The sequence below is a fragment of the Larus michahellis genome, chromosome Z (assembly GCF_964199755.1).
Source record: "Larus michahellis chromosome Z, bLarMic1.1, whole genome shotgun sequence".
Lineage (NCBI taxonomy): Eukaryota > Metazoa > Chordata > Aves > Charadriiformes > Laridae > Larus > Larus michahellis.
The window spans coordinates 31065405-31088650 of NC_133930.1; the positions used below are offsets into that span (position 1 = coordinate 31065405).

The 23246-nt window shown below is 40.7% G+C and overlaps 1 protein-coding gene across 1 annotated transcript; it reads left to right on the plus strand.

The window, feature by feature from the left end:
* Positions 1–10641: 10641 nt before the first annotated feature.
* On the plus strand, positions 10642–19065 carry LOC141735782 (monocarboxylate transporter 13-like). The gene is made up of 4 exons (XM_074568940.1): positions 10642–11400; positions 14929–15072; positions 16199–17005; positions 18839–19065. The coding sequence occupies exons 1-4, from the start codon at positions 11199–11201 to the stop codon at positions 19063–19065; spliced, it is 1380 nt and encodes a 459-aa protein (XP_074425041.1). The 5' UTR covers positions 10642–11198.
* Positions 19066–23246: the final 4181 nt, after the last annotated feature.

Consider the following 23246-nt stretch of genomic DNA (forward strand, 5'->3'; position numbering starts at 1 on the left):
CTGCTGTAGGTATTAATACATCATGATCAAGACTCCTCTGACATTCATCTTCAAGCTTGAGCCTTATAAGCTGCTACTTTTCTCATCCCTTCATCCTCCTCCTAAATGAGCTCTAGTGATTTCCAGTTTTTCAGTAACTGTTCTGCATTGCTGAACCAAAAGAAGTAGTATTCCAACACCTACACCAGTGCCAAATACAAAGGTAAAATAATTGCTACCCTGCATGGAGGCAGAGCTGTTTGTTTGCTTTAACATAAGCACGATGCCACAGTTTTGAAGTGTCAGTTCTGTTGAACTGTTCTGGGAGTCTGTTTCTGTCACGACAGCATGTTCCAGCCATCCACTCAGTGTCGCACAGCTTCTCTGGCAGGCAGAATCTTCTGTACCAGCTTTCAGTGAAGCTGGGACTCAGCAGGAAGCAGAAAACCCTGTGAGAAGGAGAAACGAGATTTTGTGTCCTGAGTTTCCAGGGCCTATTATGTCAGCCTTTCCTAGTGACACTTGTGGGTTTGGAAAAATCTTGGTACCCTGCACTGAAGCCAGTGTTGGACCATTGAGCACCTGAGCCCTCCTGCTGCAATGGAGCTAGATCTTCACTCCTCCCTCAGGCATTGGATGATAGCCCTGTCGGTCACCTCACTCCTATAGCCACAATGCTGTAACTGGAAGCTCATATGGAATCAATTTTCTAACCTGTCTTCAAGGGTTTTTTTTTGGTCATTAGTACCCACAGTCCAGTCCCCATCCCTTAACTATGGCCCACCTCTGGTTCTGTGTACTGCACCAGAGGTGGGCCACATGAACATGTTTGCCTTGCAAACTTGTTAAGCATTCGGTATTGCTCTGAATCAACAAGTGTTCTTCATTATCTGTAGCTACGCTAGTCTTGAAAACGAAACCAGGAAGAATAGTGTAAGAACTCAGGGCAAGAATCCATCCTTGTGAAAATACAGGGCAGTCTTGTGTAGACTGTATTCAATTCAGATATAAGCAGCTGTTCACTTTGAGAAATTCTATGCAGGCACACTTCATGCTGTTAAGGAAGTTTGCATTTTTTCGTCTTGGTCTTTATTGCCTCACTTTATCACATAACTCCACAACCCAGCATCTAGCCATGGATGGCATTGTGTATTGCAGTCTAGTTTAAGAAAATGGCACAGGGAGTCTAATGAGTTTATATCCCTCTATGTCTGTGCTCTCAGCTGAATCCTTGTAAAAATATTTCCCAGACATGAACCAGAAGACATTTAGGGCTCATTTAGCCAAACGTGTCCATTTCTTTCCCAAGACATAAGGACAGAAGATGCCTTATCAACACTCCAGACGTACCTAAGAATTGGACATTTCGGCCATCATCCCGTAATTAAAGCAGAATGATTAAACCCTGGTCACTCGTTTCAGAACTGGAAGAACCACCCACAGTCTGTAGATTGATAGGGCACCGGTAGACTGTTGTTTGCATCAGCACTGTACTTAACTATTTTGTTTTGATAAGCTTAAGCAGTGCTTTCTCCTCTTCCCTGTTTAGCAGTACTCATTTTCTGTGCTCTCTCTCCTTCTTACCCTGTTATTTTGTAATGGGAGCTGTAATCACAACCAGTAATTACATAGAGAAAATGAACTGATTATTGCTTGTCAAAAAACAAAACAAACAACCTTTCTTCAGATAGGCATACCCTCCCTTCGTAGCCAGTTCAAGCTCTATGTCACCCCCTTTCCTGTGGATTCTCTGCCCTCTTTTCCATGCAGGCTCAGCATTCCCTTTGTTATTAAGGTGAGGCCAGGGCTTGGTGTTATTCTGGAGAGAGGGGAGGGGAGTAGTCAGCACCCTCTGCTGTGATTTCAGGACAGAAGGCTTTTTCTTCTGCTGCTCACAGCCTGGAAAGGTTCAGTCAATCTTAAACTAATAATAATTTGCTACGCTGATAATAGGATAACTGGAACCCAGTCCAAATATAAGCCATTTATTCTTCATTTAGCTATTAAATATCTCACCTCGTACAGTCTGACAGCTTCTGCCAAACCCTAATCACTCAGTTGCTTGATTACTACCTCTTTCTGCTCTTTAGCCCCTGCGATATCTGCCAGCTATCACTGCCAGCTATCCCATCTCCACAGAACACAAGCACGGAAATCAACTCCTTCATCAGCCTAACAACATTATGCAACTGAGCTGCCTCCCTGGTTCTTCTTCTCTAATCACAGCAAGATTAATCTCTTTTTTTCCTTCAAGACCTCAACTCTCCCCACATTCACGTACATTTCTTACCCATTTTGGTTTAGCATCCCACGTCAGCTGTTTTGACAGTAATGTCAGCCTGTTTATTTCTTCCATAGTAGTTTCCCAATTCGTTCCTGTGCTGACATCTCTCATACACACAGTCCTCAAACAATTCATGTTCAGGCTACCCATATTTCATCAGCCATCATTTAACACCACAAACCAAAGATAGAGCTATTTTGATTCAGTCATTTTGATAAATATTCTCTTAGTTGAGAAGTCACGTGACCTGCCAATATTTTATCTTGGCTTACTATCTGTTTACATAATGCTCCCAGAAAGCTTTGGTCAGTAAAAAAAGGGTGTGTATGTGATAAGAGCTGGTATGTCCAGGTAGGAGGACAAGCATGATCACCACCAAGGACTGATGAATGCAGGAGGAATGGTTTCATAAGCTGTTTGTCCTTCCACTTGAGCACAGCTGACTACTAGGACATTTTGCCAGGCTCTGCATGCATTTGTGGCAGGCTCGCCTTTTACATTTGTGAAGTGTATTTAAATGAGAACTACACTCCAGAGACCTGTTTCTTATATGTACTGCATCTTATACATACTACAATAATACTCAACAGCCAATAGATAGACATAGTGTATCTTCTTCAAAAGCAGGCCTGTTTCAATTGAGAAATCAGTGAAGAAGTTCTCTGGTGGTGAAAGGTGAAATAACTTTGAAATCAATGGAGCTGAAACCATTTACAGCAGCAGAGAACACAGTCACTAATTTCAGTTTTGAGATCATTGAGAAAAAGGCATTTCAAAAAGCATGTATAGCCAGCTTCTGTCTAAACCATTGCCAATTTTGTTCTACAAGCCCAACAGTAAAAGCCAAGACACAGCTAACTCCTGAATGTTTAAATAATTCTTTATTACTTGATTGGACCGAATTTAAGCATAATCTCTTCCTAATTATGAATCACTGTTACTCTCATAAGTACAGATGTTCCAGGCAGATTCTCATTTCACTTCACACCTAATATTTCTTGTAGCAGTCTACCTATGAACATATTTTGTGCTTACTCAAGCACTTAAAGTGGAAGCTAGCCCTTGGACATAGCAAAAGCTGAGCTGACAAACAAGATCTGAGCCGAAGTGACTCTTCTTGATGCCTGTTTTCTCCAATGTATGCATGGAAACCTGAAAGCTCTCTTCAGAGTATTCTAAAATGCTTAAATGCAAAACAAGAAATAATGTAAGTAGTATTTATGGAAGTGCAGTCTACATTTTTTTTATGTCTTAAGGAGAAATGAGAGGGGCTTAGATTTAGTTTTGAAATGTAAAATGTGGAGAAAAACAATAGATGATTAGAGAGAAGTACTGTACAAAGCTGCAGGTATAGCATAAAGATTCCAAACATTGACAGAAAATTGTGAAAATAATATTTTAGCCTCATCAGATGAGCAAAAGCTGCTATGGTAGTAATTCATAATAGTAGTTCTGGATAACCCAAACTAAATGATATGACTAAAAAGTAAATGTATGTAGTAGGAAGGATTGTAGAAAGTGAACATTCAGTGTACTATCAATAAGACAATTCTGGTTTTAAGTCACAGTCATGACAGGCCGTGACAATATTCCTTTGCACATAATCTCTAATTTTGGTGAATATAATATTAAAAAATAATCTGATGGTTTTACTGATGAACTGTTACAAAGATTATTATTTTTGTTATTGACTTGAACTTCCATGACTAAAAAATCACACAGCACTGCAATAATAAATATTCTTCATGAATAACAAACTTGAAATTGCAAGGAAGTCTTTCCAAGACTCTTTACTACAGAGAATCCTGTTCTTATCTCATATATTTTACCAGATACAAGAAAAACCTTCGAGGTTGTTAATCTTTAAAGGCTGCTTCTTATCTGACTGCTGGCTTTACCGTCTGATTCCTAAGTACTAACACATCTCTTGCATTTAAAATGGATACCAAACGCTCTGTGGGCCTGCAGTGGACATATAAAGAATTGTCTTTTGGTTTCCATTGAGTGGCACAGGAAAAGGACACAAGGCCAAAGTCATAAGGTACAGTGAGGAAAATTCAAATTAGATATTAAGGGGGAAAAATCACAAGAGTGGTACAACACTGGCACAGGTTGTCCAGAGAAGCTTCATCTCTGCTATGATCAACAAAATCTGTGTGGATTGCTGTTTCTCTCCATCTGTGTTACAGCTCTAACTATGTAAGAAATGTAGTCTTGTTTGGCTTGGTCACTGTCATAGGCATATCTGGCTGGACAATATAGCCTAGTATCATCCATTTATGCACACAGAATTGCTATACAGTTTGTATTTTCCACAGTGAGGCTCCAGAAAGTAATGCAGGCCTACAGAATTGGGAGGGAAAATAAGCCTGTGAAAGAACCAGACATACCTATCCAGTCTATATAAATCAGAGTATAAGAAAGTGCAGCATGAAGACATCTTTCAGCTCACAGATTCCCAGGCTTCTTAGACAGAAGCTGTGCTGCAACATAGCACATAACTCATTCCAGGGTGGGGAGGAAGGAAGAAGGAAGATGTGACCAGTGTCACTGCTGACAAGTTACTCTGAAAAGTTGTCTTTAAGTCCACAATTCACTTGTTGTTCCTCATTGGCACTACTGAAGTCACCTTCCTTTACCTTGTCTATAAGGCAGAGTTTCTAGGCTCACAGCTTTATGGGGCATGTGAATATACTAATTGTGCTACGATTGCCATGTGAATTTCTCCTCTGGATTAAGCATCCCCACCTGCCAAGTTTAATTTCTGGCCACTTTTTTCTGCCTTCTGCATTGTGAAGGCACACATGAATGAATTTCTTTAAATTGGAGGACTGCCCCTGCGTAGTGTTTTGCCCAGCTGGGTCAGTTCACTAGTCTGGTTCACTGCATAAAAGCCCTGCATGGTAGCAGGAAGCTGAAGAAGGGATGGCAGCAATTTTTCTGTCAGCAGTGCACACTGAAATACACTTCAAAAACTACCCCATAATTTTTCTTTGCCATGCTTTTGACTTCTCCAGCCCTACAAAACAGTTCTAGGGAGTCCTCCCAGGGAAAAAAAATCACAATGTCACCACACTTCAAAAACGTCCCACTTCAAAAATGCCAAAAAATACAAAATATCTTCTGTTTCTTAGTTATGCAAGTCAAATGACCAGTCCGTACATTCATACTTTCCCTTAGCACACACAAGCTACACAGATTGCTGATCAAGTCACAAGGTAAGCACACAAGCATGTAAATGAAAGGACTACAAAAAGTGACAAACTACTGCAACAACCCACCCACTGCCCCCAGCCATTACAATAGCAGGCTCTACCCACCATGAGCTTAGCGCAAGGCAAATTGTTAGGAAACACAGAATCAGTTACAATAAACAGGCAGTGAAAGCTAGGAGACAAAAGCTTTACGAGATCCAGCAGTATATAAAGAATTTGGGTGCCTTAAGAAAAACCAAATTACGCAAAAAAGGGACTGCTCTGATATGGTGAAAGGTTCTGACCATCCATGTTGCAGGCTTGGGACCTGGAGAGCATATTCAAGCTTCTTGTCATTTCTGTAGTTGCTGAGGCTGTCTGATGCTCAGCTGTAGCAACATCTGCCCAACAGCACACTCATAGAGAAGCCACATATGAATTTCATATTTGAACAAACATTGGCAGTAACTGCTCCAGAACACTGGGGAGTTTGATGTCGGCTGATGCTTCTGAACTTTCTGGTTGGCCCAATAGTTGAGTTCAATAAAAACTATGGACAGCAGTCCAAGTCTAGCGCAAGGACAGTGCAGGTATCTCATAAAATTTGCCAGCCTTCTCTCATTCCCTCCACCCACCCCTGATTTTGCTTTCTCTGATCTCTAATCAGGACAGAACTTTGTTTTTCTGAGTGTAGGTGGAGTCAAACAACTTTTGAGGAGGGGAGGAGGGTATTCTTATAAAATCTGACGGCTTACACATCCTGGAAGAGACAGATTGGTTTGCTCAGATAGACTGTGCATACAAGGAACAATGATTAAGATGACCTGGTGGTTTGCAGCACAACTCAAGAACTTACATGCAACTGGAAGGTGAAGAAAGAGCTTCAAATCCCATACAAGCCTGGGTTACCTGAATAAGGTAATTTCTTTATGTTAGACTTTATTTTTGTTACTTGAAATGGGCTGCTTGGAGCATTCAGCCCCTTTTCTCCATGCTGATATGCTTTGTCAGTAAATTGTGTTATAGATCATATTCATTAGACTGGCTCTTACTAAAATGATGTTAATGAAGTTAGAAAGCAGAATTTTATTAAGAGGTCCTCTTGAATTTGTGTCTGAAGAGCAGCAACCAGCACAGCTCTGTTGTATTTGTGGCAGCAAATGCTGAAGCTGTGGCAGCATGAGAGCATGAGCAGAGCCAGTCTGAGTGCTAGATGAAGACCAGAAGGTGTCTGAGTGTGACAGAGGAAGTACTTGTCCCCTGGCTGTGTGCAAAGTTTCATCGTAAATTACAATTTATTTCCATTTTTTCTTTCCATCTTTCTTTTAATACAACAATTAAAACAGGATATTAGTTAATCTGTTTAGTTTTAGTAGTAGTTGTAGTAGTTGTAGTAGTAATATTAGTTAATCTGTTTAGTTTTATGTAGTTGATTTTGCTGAAGAGTTCCTACTTCAAGGTAGTCTAGTTGGTGGTCCTGTCCCAATATCAGCCTTTGGTAAAAGTAGTTTTGCCTTTGTGTACATCAAGTGTGTTTTTCTTCTTTTTCTTTTTTTTTTTTTTTTTTTGGTAAGTCCAAATCCAAGGTAAAGTACCATGCTTGTACTGGAAACTCAAACCAAAACCCCACCAACAAGTCACATTTCTTCATCTAAGCATGGAAAAACTTAATACTTGCCTTTTTTGTCTCCTTGGGGAACCTGTTTCTGCAAAGTGCTAAGTATCACCAACTCACAGGGAGTCCACCCAGCCTCTAAGAGAGAGAGAATACAGTTATATGGGGAGCTTTATTGTATGAGTTGCATGAAAACAAGAAGACTAGAATTCATGGCAATGACAGTCTTCTCTTGATTCCACCACCAAGTTGTTCTGCAATGTGCAGCAAATATATTAAACACATTTTCTCTTCTGTAAAAAGCAAATTAGAACATGGAACACAAGATAACCAAGTAACGCAAGTATCAGTCTTCATAAGTTTATATGGCACCCTAAAATGCAAGCAGTCAGGCGAGCTTTATGTAATTTATTTTTATTATTGTCTGATAAACCTTAATTATTGACATGAATAAAAGCAGAAATAGCTTGGAGAACTTGTAGAGCGTGAATGGAGTAACACCCCCAGTGCCACAGAAAGTGCCTCTGTAGCTACCCAGCTGCAAAGATAAGGGTTGCACTTCTGCCTGCATGTTCTTGCTGGCAAACTTTGCCATGAGGGGAATGATACTACCTGCAGAGCTGTCTGCTCTTGTGATGCACACACCGAGCACAGACGTCAGCAGTGTCTTTCCTAATTGAAGCCCCTGCCTCACAAGGTGTCCATTCCAGCTGCCATGGGAAAGCCTGGATGTATGAGTCAGTGGGATACTAGGCAGAACGCTAATGCTTCCAGGCATGGCTTTCCATTCTTTGAGGGATCTTACGTGTGGCCAAGCGCAACAGAAAAGTGCAGTTTCCCTACAGGTTTTTCCTCCTTTCTTTTAAAAGGTTAGTTTCAAGGACAAGAGGAGGAAATTAAGACATTAAAACCTTACCATTTACTCTTACTCAATAGCTAAGAGCAAGAAGAGATCCTGTGTGGTTTTTCAGCTTAGTTTTTTCTCAACTACATGCTTGTAGTAAACTTTCACTTGCAAGTGAAGGAGAGAAGAAAGCAGAGCATGGACTCAGAAACAACATGCCCACCCATTGCAACATCTACGCTTTCTTCTACTCTGTTCAGGCATTCTAGCAATTCCCTACAGTAGGTAGCTGCACTGCTTTCAAATCTGTAGGGCTCCTGGAAGATAGCTACCTCATTAGTTACTCATGCAACTGAAATAGTAATGTCATTTTAGAGTTGCATGTAACACTGTGATCATTAAAAGAGACTGGAGGCTGAATTCTGTGCTACGACATAAAAGATGTATTTGCATTCAGGAAAAAGACTATTCACTTGAGTCTTGTGAGCATAAGGGCCTGATTTATACTCGTCCTAAGGCAGAGTTTGCCTAATGAAGGTGAAGGGTGCTGGGTGGTGTCAGGAAGCAGTAGATTTTATCATGCCTGTTTTAGTCTGGGTGCTGCCTGGTAAGTAGCAGGATTTCGCCTACCTGTCTTGCGGCAGAAATCATAATCCCTTGCCCAGGCATGTCCATGCAGAGTGCAGTAATATCAGTATCACTCTGCCTAGGCAGGCTTATTTAGCCTGACTGTTGCATCCTTTTTTATGTTCTTCAGTGCCTCAAAACAAATTATGACCATCCCACTTGATCCCAGCAAAATAAGATGACATTGCTACGGCTTGATCTAGTTTCTGTATTTTCTGTGTGTGAGCACTAATATGAGTATTAACGTTTTCACAAAATTCATGACATTTGAAAGTACTCGCTGCATTTGACAACTGTGAAAACAGAGGCACAGCAAGATCAAGCAACTTGCTCGAGGTCACCCGGAAGCTGTGGGAATGAAAAACAGGTTCCTTCAATATAGACCTCAACCACAAGGCAACCACAAACTTCCCTCTCTTTTGGCTGAGTTTTAAGATTTTCAGCATGTTGACTGAGACCTTGTGCAACTGATTAATCTGTCTGGCTATGTCTGTCATGCAAATGTGCCCAGTGGCACATGTTAGTCCAAAGTTTGAGCCAGACACATGGCAGCAGAATGATTTTGCTCATGATTCCTACAAGGCTCTGATGGCTTCTTTCCCCAACCCTGCTGCAGTGTTTTAGGTCCTCCTGAGATCACATACCTCAGGTGGGGCAAATCACAGGACTAGTGACGGCTGCTTTGTACAGGATGGCTTCTAGTGGTATGGATTCTCTTAACCCTCATCTTTCCCAGCTGCACACAGGGAAGATAAATGTAAATATAGTACATCTTTAGCCATCTTTAGCTCACGTTCTCCCTCTTAGCTGCTTCCTCTGCCATGTCTTTTTTGGTGTCCTGCATTTTGTACAACATACCCACTCAGAATTTAGTGTCCGTGAAGTAACAAGAAGAAAGTAGGAATGTTTCCCTCTCTCAGGCAGATCCTGTGTCCTCCGTGTACTGCGTGATTACTCCAGGTTTGTCACAAAACTTCCAAGGGGAAACATGCTTTTTCAGTTATGCTTTTAATAAGATGTGCTTGCCTTTTAATAAGATGCTTTCACAAGGAAGCATGTGCCCCATTTTGGCAGAAATGCTTTGAGGTGCTGGAGCCATGAGTGTTCGTCAATGCTCAAATATTGAGGACCCTAGAATTCTTACACAGTGTTCCTTGCAAGTTACTCACACTCTAAAAACAGCTATATTGATTCAGGATGTTTAAGATTAAGAACAGACCAAGCATAAAGTCATACCTCCCAGTTTCTGACTACTTGCAGCTTGGAGACTTCCTGAGCCAGGGACCATTTTTAAGCATTTGGTAATCCTCCATAGTTTTGTACGGCACAGCTTTATATAATATTTCCATGTAAAGTTTTAGTATCCATAGTATTACATGGCAGAGAGCTCCCAAGTTTCACAGTGTGCAAGTAGTGTTCAGACGTCCCGTACCATGCCTCGGAGACCAGAGTAACACCCAGGTACATGCTGAATACCATTTTCAAGATGACACGCATCCTGTTTACACAGGGAGACCTGTTGCCACTGGAATTACTAAGAAATCATTGTCATGGTTCTGAATTAGAGCATTGCTGAGAACAACAACAAGACCTAGTATTACGTTCATACATTCCCACTCTTTAGTCAAAGTTGCAACTTCACATGGGATTTTAGAGACAAAGCACCAACAGAAAAAACAGGTTTGCAGTATTCCTGGATCTTATGCAAGGATTAAATAGACAATCTCAATGTTGAGAGGATCTCATAGTCAATACCTTCACCTTTAATATTTTTGTTTTTAAATGTCATTTTGGTATTTGCCAAATGGAAGGTGAAATCTTTCTTTGAGAGACTGCCATTTCAGGAATGGGAAATCCACTAGGTTCAGACTTCCAGATAAGTGAAATACCTTCCGTTTAGTTCCATTTATGTCGATACACAGAAGATTGAAACTGACAGATTTCCTGCCTTTTAAGGTTAGAAATCTTTTTTTTCTACTTCTTATTCTGGCACATTAGTGGTACCACTCATAGGTGCAACTTAGCAAATATAATTATGCTTTGTATGCAAATATAATTATGCTACACGCGGTCATGACAAGAGGCTGGTGGGTACAAACAACTGCCTTGATGCTTTTGAAGTTCATGAAGTTTATTGCAGTGCCCAGAGAATGTTAGAAACTATGGTATCCTGTCAGGCATTTAATTTTCTAATTATTTACTATAATGTATTTGTTTGGAAAGTGTGTGGGATAAGGTTCTTGAAGTTACTAGAATGGGTAGGATCCTGGGCCTGTCATTGAAAATCTTAGTGTCTGCGTCATCTCTTTTCCCATCATTTTCTCTCCTATTTCCACATCCGCATGCTTCTTTTTTCTACCCTTGTTACCTGAATATTTTTCTTTTCTTCATTTTTTTACTTTCTTTGTTTTACGTTGTACTCTGCCTTCTGTCTCCTGGGGCATCTGTTTCCCAGGTAATATTTTCAATCAAACCACTGAAATGCATATTATATTTTCACTTGGTAATTACTTGCATAAGCTATTCCTAGAATCTTTTAATTAATTTCATTAACACTGGGCCTTCTACTAATTTGCAGATCTGTTAAAAATCCTCACCACCATCCCTACCAGCCCAGAAAAAAACAATTGAGAGAAGATCTGAGAATTAGAAAAGATGCGGGCCAAAGACAGCAATCCACCAGATGGTGGCTATGGATGGGTTGTAGTGGTGTCAGCCTTCATGGTGATGGGCCTCACTGCTGCCGTCCTCAAGACTTTTGGTCTGTTCTTTGTCGAAATCCAGCAGCACTTTGATGAACTTGCAAGCACCACTTCCTGGATCACATCAGTAACTATTGCCATCTTTCATTTAGGAGGTAGGTGAAAGTGTTTCTCTATCACTTTATTTTAATGTCTTAACTACTCAAGAAATTTTGAAGAGCTTCTTAAAAAAACCCACTTCCTTCTTCTGTCTCTACAGAAAATTGGCATTTGTTTCCTCTCATAAAAATGTATCCATCCCTCAGACATGGAATGGGTTAATGAGAACTCTGTGTATACACAGGAATCTGATTGCCTTAAAGAACTTCATGTACCTAGATTCCTGATTCAGTTTTCCTACAGGCTTTGAATCAAACTCGTTGGAGATAATCCTAAGAACTGCAGAGCTCGTTGGATCAAGCTCTTAAACCAGTTTCTGCAAGTTCACTGATCTCAGAGTGACTGTCTCTTTTTCGAAGTACTTTAAGACATAAGGACTGTGATCCTGCCTATCAGATAAGCTATGTGCTACCAAAATGGTGACTCTCAGTCTGCTTTCCCCCCATTTCTCCTTTTTGTCTTCACCAAGATCCCCCTTCCTTCCATGTATTGACAGTTCTGTCTCTCCTTTTTGCCCCTTAGAATGATTCCAAATCATTGGTCTAACAGAAAACTCACCTAGTTTAAACAAAAAATCCATTCACTCCTAGAGAGCATAAGGAAGACACGGCCACACGAGCAGAGAGTAAGGAAAGAGAGAGTGAACTATCCCAGTCAAAGGCAATGAGCTGTGGGATCAGGTCAAATACCACATCTCACCAAATAAAGGAGGGAAAAATATCAAACATACTGCATTTGACTCTTAACTTAGTTGTTCACAGAATCCTTTTTGCTCTTGTAAACTGGATGATCCTTCACCATTTGGTGAGGATTCCAAGCATGTGCAGGCAGGAACTGTACAGAATTTGTGAAGTCTGCTCTACGTATTCTCATATAGATATATAGTTGCAATAGGTAAGTATCCTTACGTAATAAATGCTATCATAATTTTGTTTGTGAACACACCTCATTGCATAGACATTATATAATTATATGCATCCTACTCAGTCCACACCTGAGTATTACTGCTTGTAACTGCAGTACTTCCAAAGATCACGAGCAATTGATCATTCTTTGAAAAATGTGTTCAGAAGAACAAAACAGTAATTCAACGTCAAAGTAAAAAGATAAAGCAAGTCATGAGTTGAAAAGATTTAATCAGTTCCATAAACTGCTATCCTTGATGCTTGATTTGCAGTACTAGAGCTTGTTTCATTCTGACAGAAATAATTAATTGAAAAATCAATGAACAACTTGCTTTTACGACTACTTCATAGACTACAGAAATGAATAAATGGGAATCTATCAATTTGGTTTACAAATTAGACTTATCACTGACCTGTTGTGATACCATTTTGTCATTCAGGCATATGAACTTAATGAGAAAAAATAGCCAATGTAGGAGGATAAAAGAACTCAAAGTCCTGTGTTAGGGTTTTTTTGGGGAGTTTTTAGTTTGGTTTTTTTTTTAATGTTTTGGGTTTTTTTACCATATATTTAGATTATATAGGACTGTATCAAGGTTAGAACATATTAAATAATAATACCAAGTATAAACCAGCAAACCTGTATTTGTCTAGCCAGGTGTGAGGCTAGTGTACTTCAAAGAAGGCAGCTATAATTTTCAGCAATAATTTTTTTTTCTTCCTTTGAAATCCTATGAAAATAATCCTTTTTCAGTGAATACAGCTTGATGGCCAAATGTTCCAAACCCGTTCTGTATAGCAGGTCGTAATGTCTCAGGTCACTAGGTAATTTTCCTTATCTTCTCCTGCCTTTGCTTCATTTATAGGGACCAGAAGACTTTCTGTTGAAGATCAGATGAGCCTCCAGTTCTTTGAGCATCTTTGTGGCCTGGCTTAGTCTTTCTTAATACGTTCCTCTGGGAAACCTTCAGTGTCATTTGGCTCAGCATGAAGGATGATCAGTGAATTATTAATTTTTCCCATTTGGATCCTTTCAGCAGCAGCTCTGCGTATTGTGTGGAAGGACAGCACATGCTTCTACTTCTGTGGTTTGCACCTCCAACATGCTATTCAATTTACCACAGCAAGGATTCTCCCCATCACACACATAGGCCTTCTCTTGGTACTGATGTACATCTCTCATCACCTTTCGGTTTGCGCTATGATGACCATCCCTTTCCATTGTTTGTAATTTTTCTGTGTATTTCCCTTTATCCTTTTGGACTCTGGACCTTAGTTATCTTCTCCATTTCTAGTTCTGTGGCTAGCTTCCCTCTTTTTCCTGCTACCCCATGTTCAGTTTCTCCCTGTTTCTTCTCCTCCTTCTATTAAAAAAAAATAAAAATATAATATTTGCTTTTTTGTAGTATTTCTGCTCCAACTGCAAATCTTTCTCTTGTCTTTAGGCACTTCCATGGATCTCTCTTGTTATCCTGAGTCTACTTTTCTCTTCTTTTGTTCGTCATATATGTAAGATTCTACCTCCAACTGCATATGTTTTACCCGGTTTCATCCTTTCCACTATATCTTACAGACCGTGACCATGCGCACGGTCCTCGATAACCGAATTTCATTTTATCTCTGAACTCCAATTTCCAGAATATTAATAAATTGTAGGGAGCTGACTCCCTGTTTGCACTACGAAACGCCGCTGAGAACTGATGGTGTCAGATGTTACTTGGGAACCCTCTAGTGGCCATGGTTATTTAAAAAAAAAAGCTATAAAACTATCCATCCCCACAGAACAGAGAGCGCCTTTCCGTAATAGGTCTTGTTCCTAACTCTGTGATGCTGATAGAAAAACAGCCAGGCAGTGTAACCAATCCTTAATTAAGCAAAAATGTCCCTAACATTTCAGGTGCTTCCACACAGTGACTAGAGACCAGTGGTTTGTTTTTGGAATTGCTGTACCAAGTCAGATCTGTACCTGGTACAATTTTGCCCTCATGTGTTGAAGAGATCCTGCAGTATGCTGAGAAAAACTGTACTACTGAAATAAAAATTTAAGAAATGAACTGAAAATTTCCTGGAAAAATACTACCTCAAAATAAACCTCAATTTTTTTTCCTTTATAAAACATTTGCAATTCCACAAACATGATTTTGCAAAGCTCTGGAAGATAAAGATTAATTTTCTCCAGAAAGTTTTCATGCCAGCCATATCAATAATATATTGTCAATAATACAATTTTATAGATTAACCTAGAGATTCTATGGCTGGGATTTCACCTTCCGCTAAAATGCTACGTGGATTTGTGTCATATCTCTGGTGTATCCTTACATGAAACTCAGTAGAAGTATTCTGCTAGGAAGGCTCTGAAATGCTTTCTCCCTTTAAAAAAGTCCACGTATTTTGAATATACTTTAAAATCTGTGCCCCAGGGACAGTCTTTTCCCTATCAGCAAGGGTCTAGTTTTAAAATCTTGATTGACCCCCCCCGTCCACCAGAATTTCAGGCTGTTTGAGACAAGCATTACAAGGGTATTTCTCCTCCAAGTGCTTTATTTGATTGTTCAGTCCTGTCGATCAGCTTAATGTTCCTAACGTATTTATCTTTCTCCTATTTTGCTGCTGATCCAGCTCCTGTTGCCAGCTCACTATGTGTACGATACACCCATCGGGCCGTTGTGATCACGGGAGGACTCTTGGCCTTTTCAGGAATGGCACTAGGATTTCTTGGACTCAACATGGTCTGGATGTATGCAACGACTGGCTTCCTGCAGGGTATGACTTTCTGGCTTTATGGATTTCATTCACCAGCAACTCAGAGTCCTTATTTGAGGGTGCTAGCAGTAGAGTTTTAAAATCTTATTTCTGTTTTGTTTTTATAAGCAACTAGAACCAACAACCCTCTTTAAAGGTCATTTCCTTCATGTCCCACTCTGGAAGTAAGAATTTGTGCTAGAAATCTGCAATGACAAAGAAGGCGAATAATTAGATGCTAGTAATTTTCACCTGGAAAATTTATGCAACCAGAAAATGAAAAGCGTTCTAATTTTTACTCAGAGCCTAGACATCTGTGAAGGTTTAAAGAACCTAAAGAGTGCTGAAGTACAAGGACATAGAGATCCCAAATTTTGTACTTTCTATCAAATAATCTTATGTTTTGAACACAAGCCCAGGATTTCAGTTGATTCCAATCCTTTCCTTTACTCCAGGTGAAAACAGGCCAGAAAGTTGTCTCCAACAGCTAGCAGATTTTCCTGGAACAGGAAGCGAAGCTGGCAGGGAATAAAATAAACCATTCCCAGTTCCATGCTGGATGCCTGAGAAAATGTCTGGAATTTGAGCCCTTTGGCAGTCCTGGGCTCCCAAATAGTTTCTAGGGAGCCATTAAAATCACTGTAAGTTAGAGCAGGTTTGAAGCCTGCTCAAAGCAGTTGTGCAAGAAAATGAAGAGCAAATAGAGGTAATACACCAGCTTCCTTCACGTCCTCCCTCACTTTCTATCCTGAACACAGCTCAACTTAACCTGGCAATCTGGTCTAGTACCAGCCTTAATTAGGACAGCAAGGACACTCTGAGATCTGTCTAGTTTCAACCACATGGCCATGTGGTTTCTCACCCAGTGGCAAACTTGTCAAACCAACTTTTTTTTTTACTTCACAGTGAGAATATAATAGTGTATACTTTATTGCTTGAACATACAGCTTATTCTTACAGAATATATGTCACAAATATACTCTTACTTGTAATACACCTGAACTCATGCTTCTGCTAGGAACAAAAGAGTTTTTCTTTTACCAGTTTTTAACTTTGCAAATGTAGGAGCAGTGACTGCTTTAATTTCCACCTCCACAAAATACTTCAATAGTGTCTAACTGGTGCTATTTGTATTGGTGTTTTTCAGGACTTGGAATTTCCTTTTCGTGGACACCAGCCATTAGCATTGTTAGCCATTATTTCTCCAAGAAAAGAGCTTTGGCCAATGCTATTGCCAGTGCCGGAGAATGTGCCTTTGCATTCACGTTTGGACCATTTTTCCAGTGGTTGATTAGTCAATATGGATGGAAAGGTGCTCTCTTGATCATAGGTGGCATCCAACTCAATATTTGTGTCTGTGGAATATTGATGCGACCCCTGGCAAGCAGCTGCCTCCTTGAGGCGAGCCATTCTGAAATTGAGACACCACGTGGCAGTGGTGCATCTAGGATAGACGAAGAAGATAAGCCTCCCATCACACACAAAACCTTCAACTGGATGCTTGTGAGGCAACCGGAGTTTGTACTTTATGCCATTTTTGGCATATTAGCTGCTATGAGTTTTTTTGTTCCTCCATTATTTTTAGTTCCACTTAGCTACAGCCTGGGAATAGATGAATCGTGGACTGCATCCCTCCTGTCCATTTTGGCTATGGTGGACTTTGCAGGAAGACTGCTATGTGGCTGGTATGCCAATCTCCACGTTACCAAAACTGTTCATTTGCTGACAATGACAATTACGCTCATCAGTACTTCCCTGATGCTGTTGCCACTGGCTAACAATTACCTGTCCTTGGCAATATTCACTGGCTTCTATGGATTCTTCTTTGGTACAACAGTCGCCGTTCACATTACAGTGCTAGCAGATGTTGTAGGCATGCCAGATTTTGACAGTGCTCTAGGGCTTTTCATGCTCATTCGAAGCACGGGAGGTTTTGTGGGGCCTCCTCTTGCTGGTAAGTTAAGACAATACCCTGCAAAATACAGTTTACAAGAAGAAAGGGGAATGGTAACCCACACTGAAAAAGTCTGCATCTGGACCCATATTTCCCTCTTTTTTCGCTCAGGGGTGTCTGGTCCAAGAAGTGTATAAAAACAGTCAGTTTAATTCCTCTCCAAAATATCTTGCTGTCTCTCTTCTCTGTGGTTTTAGAGGTACCTGTTCAACAGGAGAGAGGGGAAGAATGGCAGGGTTCATATGCCTGAAAACCATAGAATCCCACTTGATGGACTCCCACAGTCTTGCTGTGAAAGGGCACCTTTGGGACAAGCAGCAGATCCATACTTTCAGAGAAGAAACTGAAATTTGAGACTAGTGATGTTGCGTAAATGCTGGTATTGTTGGGAGGGTTTCCACAGAAGGTCAAACCAAACAGCTTGAAGCGTTAGGCTATGTGAACCTCAAGGAGATATTCACAGAGATGCCTGCTGTTTTCAGACAGCATTTGAGCTAAACAATATAATAAATGGGAGAGGCAGCCCATAAAAACAGTGGGATCAGGGAGCAGACAATGAGACAGCACATGGATTTATGGGCTGGCAACGAGACAAAGTCATCTTGGAAAAATGCAAGACAAACAAGCTGCAAGCTGTAGGGACTTTACAAAGGGATATGGCAGAAAAAATGACCAATGTGACTTGTAAAGTGTGTATCTGAGTCCTCATCCAAAGACCACTGCTCATGCACTGCAGTGACTTTTGTGATAATAACACCGCTAATATGTTGCAAATGGGTCAGAACGAACACTGGAATATCTTAATTCATTTTTGAAAATTATAGGAACCAGGAAGATTTATAGAGAATTTGAGACAGAACAGTATCAAAAGTATGTTGGGAAGATCTGAGTAAAATACAAAGATAAGAAGACATTTACATAGCAGCTGGCCAGTAGTACTGATTACTGGGGGACCAGTTCGACCCCTTTGTGTATATATGGTAAGCTAAAAAGAAGGTATAGAAGAGGAGGGAAGCCTAAGTGCTGCTTGACCTCTCCTCTCCTGCGTTAAGAGAAAAATCTAAAAGATTTGGATTCAGAGTTCCTTTGTCTAACAGTACTGATATTGGAACAAAGGCTAGGGAGTACACTAAACGTGGACAAACTTTCCAGTGGGAGAACAAGCAAACAGCCTTCATCAGCGCACAAACGAGCCTGCCATTGTACCCATGGAGCAGCTGGTGCTACCGCATATACTGCTGCAGGACCGCTGCTATACTGCGGTTTTCCCAGTGTGGTACACAATGGCATTAGGTATTTCGGTTGGCTTAAAGCTACCTAAAAGACAGCGTCTTTTTGTTAACGTCTGTGACGCTTTGTAAAATGATGAACAGGGAAGCCCATAATACTGCAGGCAACCTCTCCAACTGTGTCTCCAGCAGAGGCTTCTCCTTTCCTTCTTCAGACTCTCTCATGCTGTACCGTTATGGTCCAAATTGTAGCAACTGATGACAGCTACACTGCAGAACATGGGGTGACTCAGATACATAGCTGCACAATTTGTGTTTTTTCCGCCATTACCTTCATTGTCTGCCATGTTTTAGGTTGGAAAGTGCTTCAAACTGTATTGCGTTTTCTTTTACTAGCAATTCACATGCGATGAGTAAATGACACATGACTTGTGTTTCAAATTTTAAAATGCTGTAATGGGGTGATGTTCTATGATGTAGAAAGCTGCAAGAGAGGTATGTCGCCAGCAGACTCCCTTTGTGAGAGGATATGTTCACACTGCTGAGCTAATTCACAGTATCCTGCTTTCTATCAATCACATTGCTGTCATTTGTTTCTCTACAGGTCTGATCGTGGACATGGCTGGAGATTACAGAGCAGGCTTCTACATGGCAGGAGCCACTCTTGTCCTGTCAGCTGGATTTTTAGTTACTTTAGATCAGCTCCAACAGAGAAAAGGAAGAGGAAGCCAGACTAATACTAAACCAGAAAAGTCAACATTACCCTACCCTTCCCTCCATCTCCTGAAACTTCAAAACAGAAGGTATCAAGAACACGATGTAGTGGTGTGACTACAGTGGACATCTTACAACATTTCAGGACATATGGAAGTGTTTTTATTTTCTCCAAACTCAATATTAGTAGGATTTATAAAATGATGGAAGCTTTGGATAAGAATGTTTGAAATTGAGGAAGAAAGTCATTAGTTTACAAGGAAACCACACCAGTAACCATTACCATAGTATTTTGATGTTGAAATTGCGTTTTGACTATCCAAGTCTTCATCACAGTGCCATGGGGCGGCAGTAAGCAAAGTAGGGAAACTATGGTCTAAATGAAATTACCATGAAGCATGTATGCAGCAGATAGATAGAAACCAGTCCAGACTGCAGCCTTCACTATGGAATAGGAAGAGGCATCAGCTCACAGATGTTTAGCTTAGGAAAGTAGTGCTCAGTATTTTCAGTAAACAAGCTGGATGTGAAAGCAAGAGTACATGAATATAGTTTTGAGCTAAAGGGTTTGCAGGTACTCTACAGAGTAGGACTGGAATCTGATAAATAAATAAACCTGATAAATGGGGAAAGTTACATGAATAATAGAATTCATTAGAGAGAAAGGCAGTTCTAAATGTCAGAAGTAAAAAGCAAAATACACACACATAAAATGGAGAGATTGGTGAATAACAGAGGAAGATACAAAGCTGCAGTGGACTTCAAACCGAGCAAAAATCCCAGGTGCAACTCTACATTAAAAATAGTAAATGTCTTTCTGTGCTATGGTAAAATAGAGAAGATAATTGTGCTTGCAAGGCTTTAACTGGAAGGGGTACATAAGTTGGAAAGAATTAAGTGGAACAAGAATGAGAAAGGTTAAGAAAACACAGCCTAAAGAAAAAGTGTGAGAAATAAAGTTTGTCTGGTTTAGAAGAGAAAAGGTTGTACAGAGCTTGAGAACAGCCTTCAAAACCGTAATAGGTTGAGATAATGAAGACACCATTAATTCCTTTCCCTGTTAAGGCAATTAGTAATTGATATAATTTGCAGCAAGGCAGAGTTATGTAATGAGGAAGAACTTCATTGTAGCCTGTTATGCATAAAAAACAGACTATAGGGAGAATATGAATACGTAGAGACATCAGAGAATAGCTAAGACATGAGACAGAATCCAAATAGATTCAATTGTGCTTCAGAACAGTGGGGTGGACTAGATGACTTCCTGAGGTCCTGTTTAGTCCCACGTTGTAACTATCCTCAGGCTGCTTGAGCAAATAATTCAATTTATGAGAATAAAAGGAGTCTGTATCCAAATCACTTTTTTTGGTCATCTTATTTTATCAGGGAGAAGAGAGAATGCAAAAGAAGGGAGGAGGGGCTGGATCACATTTAAAAAGAAACAGTAAAAGGAAAAACATAGTACTTAAAAGCTTTTAAACTATTACAAATGTCATAGCTGCCCTAGTTATGAACTTCAGAAATTTTTACCATTGAAACACTTTATTTGTGAAGCCAAATTTAACATAAATCACTCATCTAAAATACTTATTTATTGCCTCATGGGAATAAAAATTACTTCAAAAATTTAATTTAACTTACAGGAAATTTGCTGAGCCACTAATAAATCAACTATCTGTGAGGGCTTGATTGCAGAATACACACTGGAAGGCACACAACTGTGTGGGCAAAGTCTTATAGCAAGGCCCTGAAATTTCTGACAAAATGTTTTTCAATCATGTCAATGGAAAAACTTAGATTTTTCTAGAAAGTATTATTCTTCAGTCTTCTGCACTGTTCCAATATTTAAAATAACTCTTCATTTCATAAAATGAAAGGAAGGGGAATTGGTGGGGGGTGGATGTGAGAAATGGAGAGATGTTTAATAGATGCAGTTTCCACCTCTGACTTTCTGTTAAAATTCTGTATTTCACTTACAAACCCTGTCACGAATTTCTGCATGTCCTGATACCTGACAGGGGCAGTAAAGAAAGCTAGTGGCATCCTGGGCTGCATGAATAGGGGCACAGATCAAGGGAGGTGATTATTCCCATCTGCTTTGCAGTTGTGCATCCATTTTAGGGCACCAAGTAGAGGAAAGAAGTTTGGCATCCGACTCCGGATGACGGAGTTCAGCAGAGGCCACTGAGAGGCTGCAGGACCGGGGCTGGTTCAGCCAGGAGGAGGGGCGGCTTCAGGGGCACCTGACAGCATCCCTGGCCACCGATGGGAGAGACGGGGGAGACCCAGCTGGGCTCTTCCCAGCAGCGTGTGGCAGGAGGGCAAGAGGCAGCAGCACAAGCTGAAACACAAGAGGCTCAGGCTGGAACCACGAGGACAACCCAGCAGTGGGGCTGGAGCCCAGGGAGGCTGGGTCATCTCCATCCTTGGGGTTTCATGCCCCGAATGGGTGAAGCCCTGAGCAGCCCAGTCTGAGCCCAGAACTGGCTCTGCTGTGGGCAGGAGCTGGGGCTGGAGACCTCCCCAGGTCTCCACAAGCCTGAACAGGAACCTATGACCCTGTGGAGCGAGAAATGAAAAGTCATTCTGCTTTTTTTGCTAAATGCACTGAATAGTATTAGTCACCTGGACACTGTCAGCTGATGACTACGTATCTGTTTAGTGGCACAGAAAAAGTAATGAGTGTTTGTATTCATTTTGGGACTGCTTTTACTTCAGCTGTAGCAGCAATATTCCAAGTTAAGTGTCACTGGGCTATTATGGGAGGGATGACTTGCAAAGGACTGTTTTGTTCCAAGCCGCTAATGATGTAGTCAGTGTTGCCTATATTCACTTTCTTCAAAGTTTCTGAGATGGCCTCAGAGACCTAAATCCACAGCTCACCAGCAAGGTGTTTCTCACGCCAAACCAGTTGGCCACTCACTGGTAGAAACAGGACTGTGAAGCTTTAGAAAGCACCACTCTTCTCTTGAATCCACGTATGGCCTCCTGAAATTACATGCAAGGAAAGCCCCCTGGGCTCAGAACCTCCAGTCATCACGGACAAAGTAGCAGCAAAGAAAAACACTGCCAGAAAGCTATCCAATCTTTTTTATTTGGAAAAACAAGGTGGAGAAACAGAGGCACCACTGCATTCGTGGCATCCTCTTGGCATAGCTTCTACAGGATTAAGGCTACCACTCCTTCTTTACTGTACATTATTCAGAGATGGAGCAGAGGGAGATGGGTCTGACACTAAGGGCCATGGTTTTACTTGGAAATTAGCTGCAGTGGAATTAATTTTCATGAACCAGGCTTTCAGGATGACAACATATTAATGGTGTCTGTGCAAAGCAGTCTACAGGACAACACGTTGCTTCCTGGAGGTGCCTGCAGTTGAGGTAGCAGCAATTCGCAGAATAGCTTCTTTTCAAAAAGCTCCAAATCAGGCCCGTAGTGGGACTGTTCAGCCCTGGAAGCCAGATAATACCTACTTCAAAGGAAATCCCCAAACCACGGAGAGATGAGGATCCTCAGCACCAGCTGAGAGGGGTATAATCTCCTTATTCACTGTTACTGTACTGTGTTACTGTTAATGTAGATTTAGCACTGACATACTTGAGAGTTTCCACTGAAATTCACATAAAACTCAAAACTAAAGCCTTTACTAAACCAGGTGTCAAGGTAGTTATGTTTCTTTGCTCTATCTGCTATAGGAAGCCTCAAATACCAGAGAAAAATAAAGATTATAAATTAAGGGAAAGAAGTTAATAAAAATCCCAAGATCTTGTCCTAGAAAGATAGAATCACACTGTCAACAGCATAAACCCAACTGCTATTCTTTTTAAAAGGTCAAGGATGTTATTTTCAGTTACATTAGAAGCATTCATTTCATACCTATCATCAAGACTCATCAGAGTGTGCTAGGCTTGCCACAGATTGCTGGCTATCACAAAAGGCCTGGGTTGCTTTGGGGTTTCTCCTAAATATTCCCCCTCTTCCATCCTCTTCTCCCCCTGAAATGTTATCTTTAAAAAGGTAACACCTGTGGAACCCATACGTCAATTCCAGTGGCTTTACACTGTCAGAGTTAGCAGCACTACCTCAGAGAAATAAGATTTTATAAAAAGCCCTGAGATCAGAAGTAGGGCATGGTGCTTCACCTTCTCATCCATCCAATTTCTCAATAGCAGGACTGTGTATTTACATACCAGACGGCACCACAGATCCGTGACAAAGCTGGTTTTTTTCCCTTCCTTGTTGTACTATTAACAAGAGATTAATTCAGAACAGAAAATATTCAATCAGTTGGCATTTTG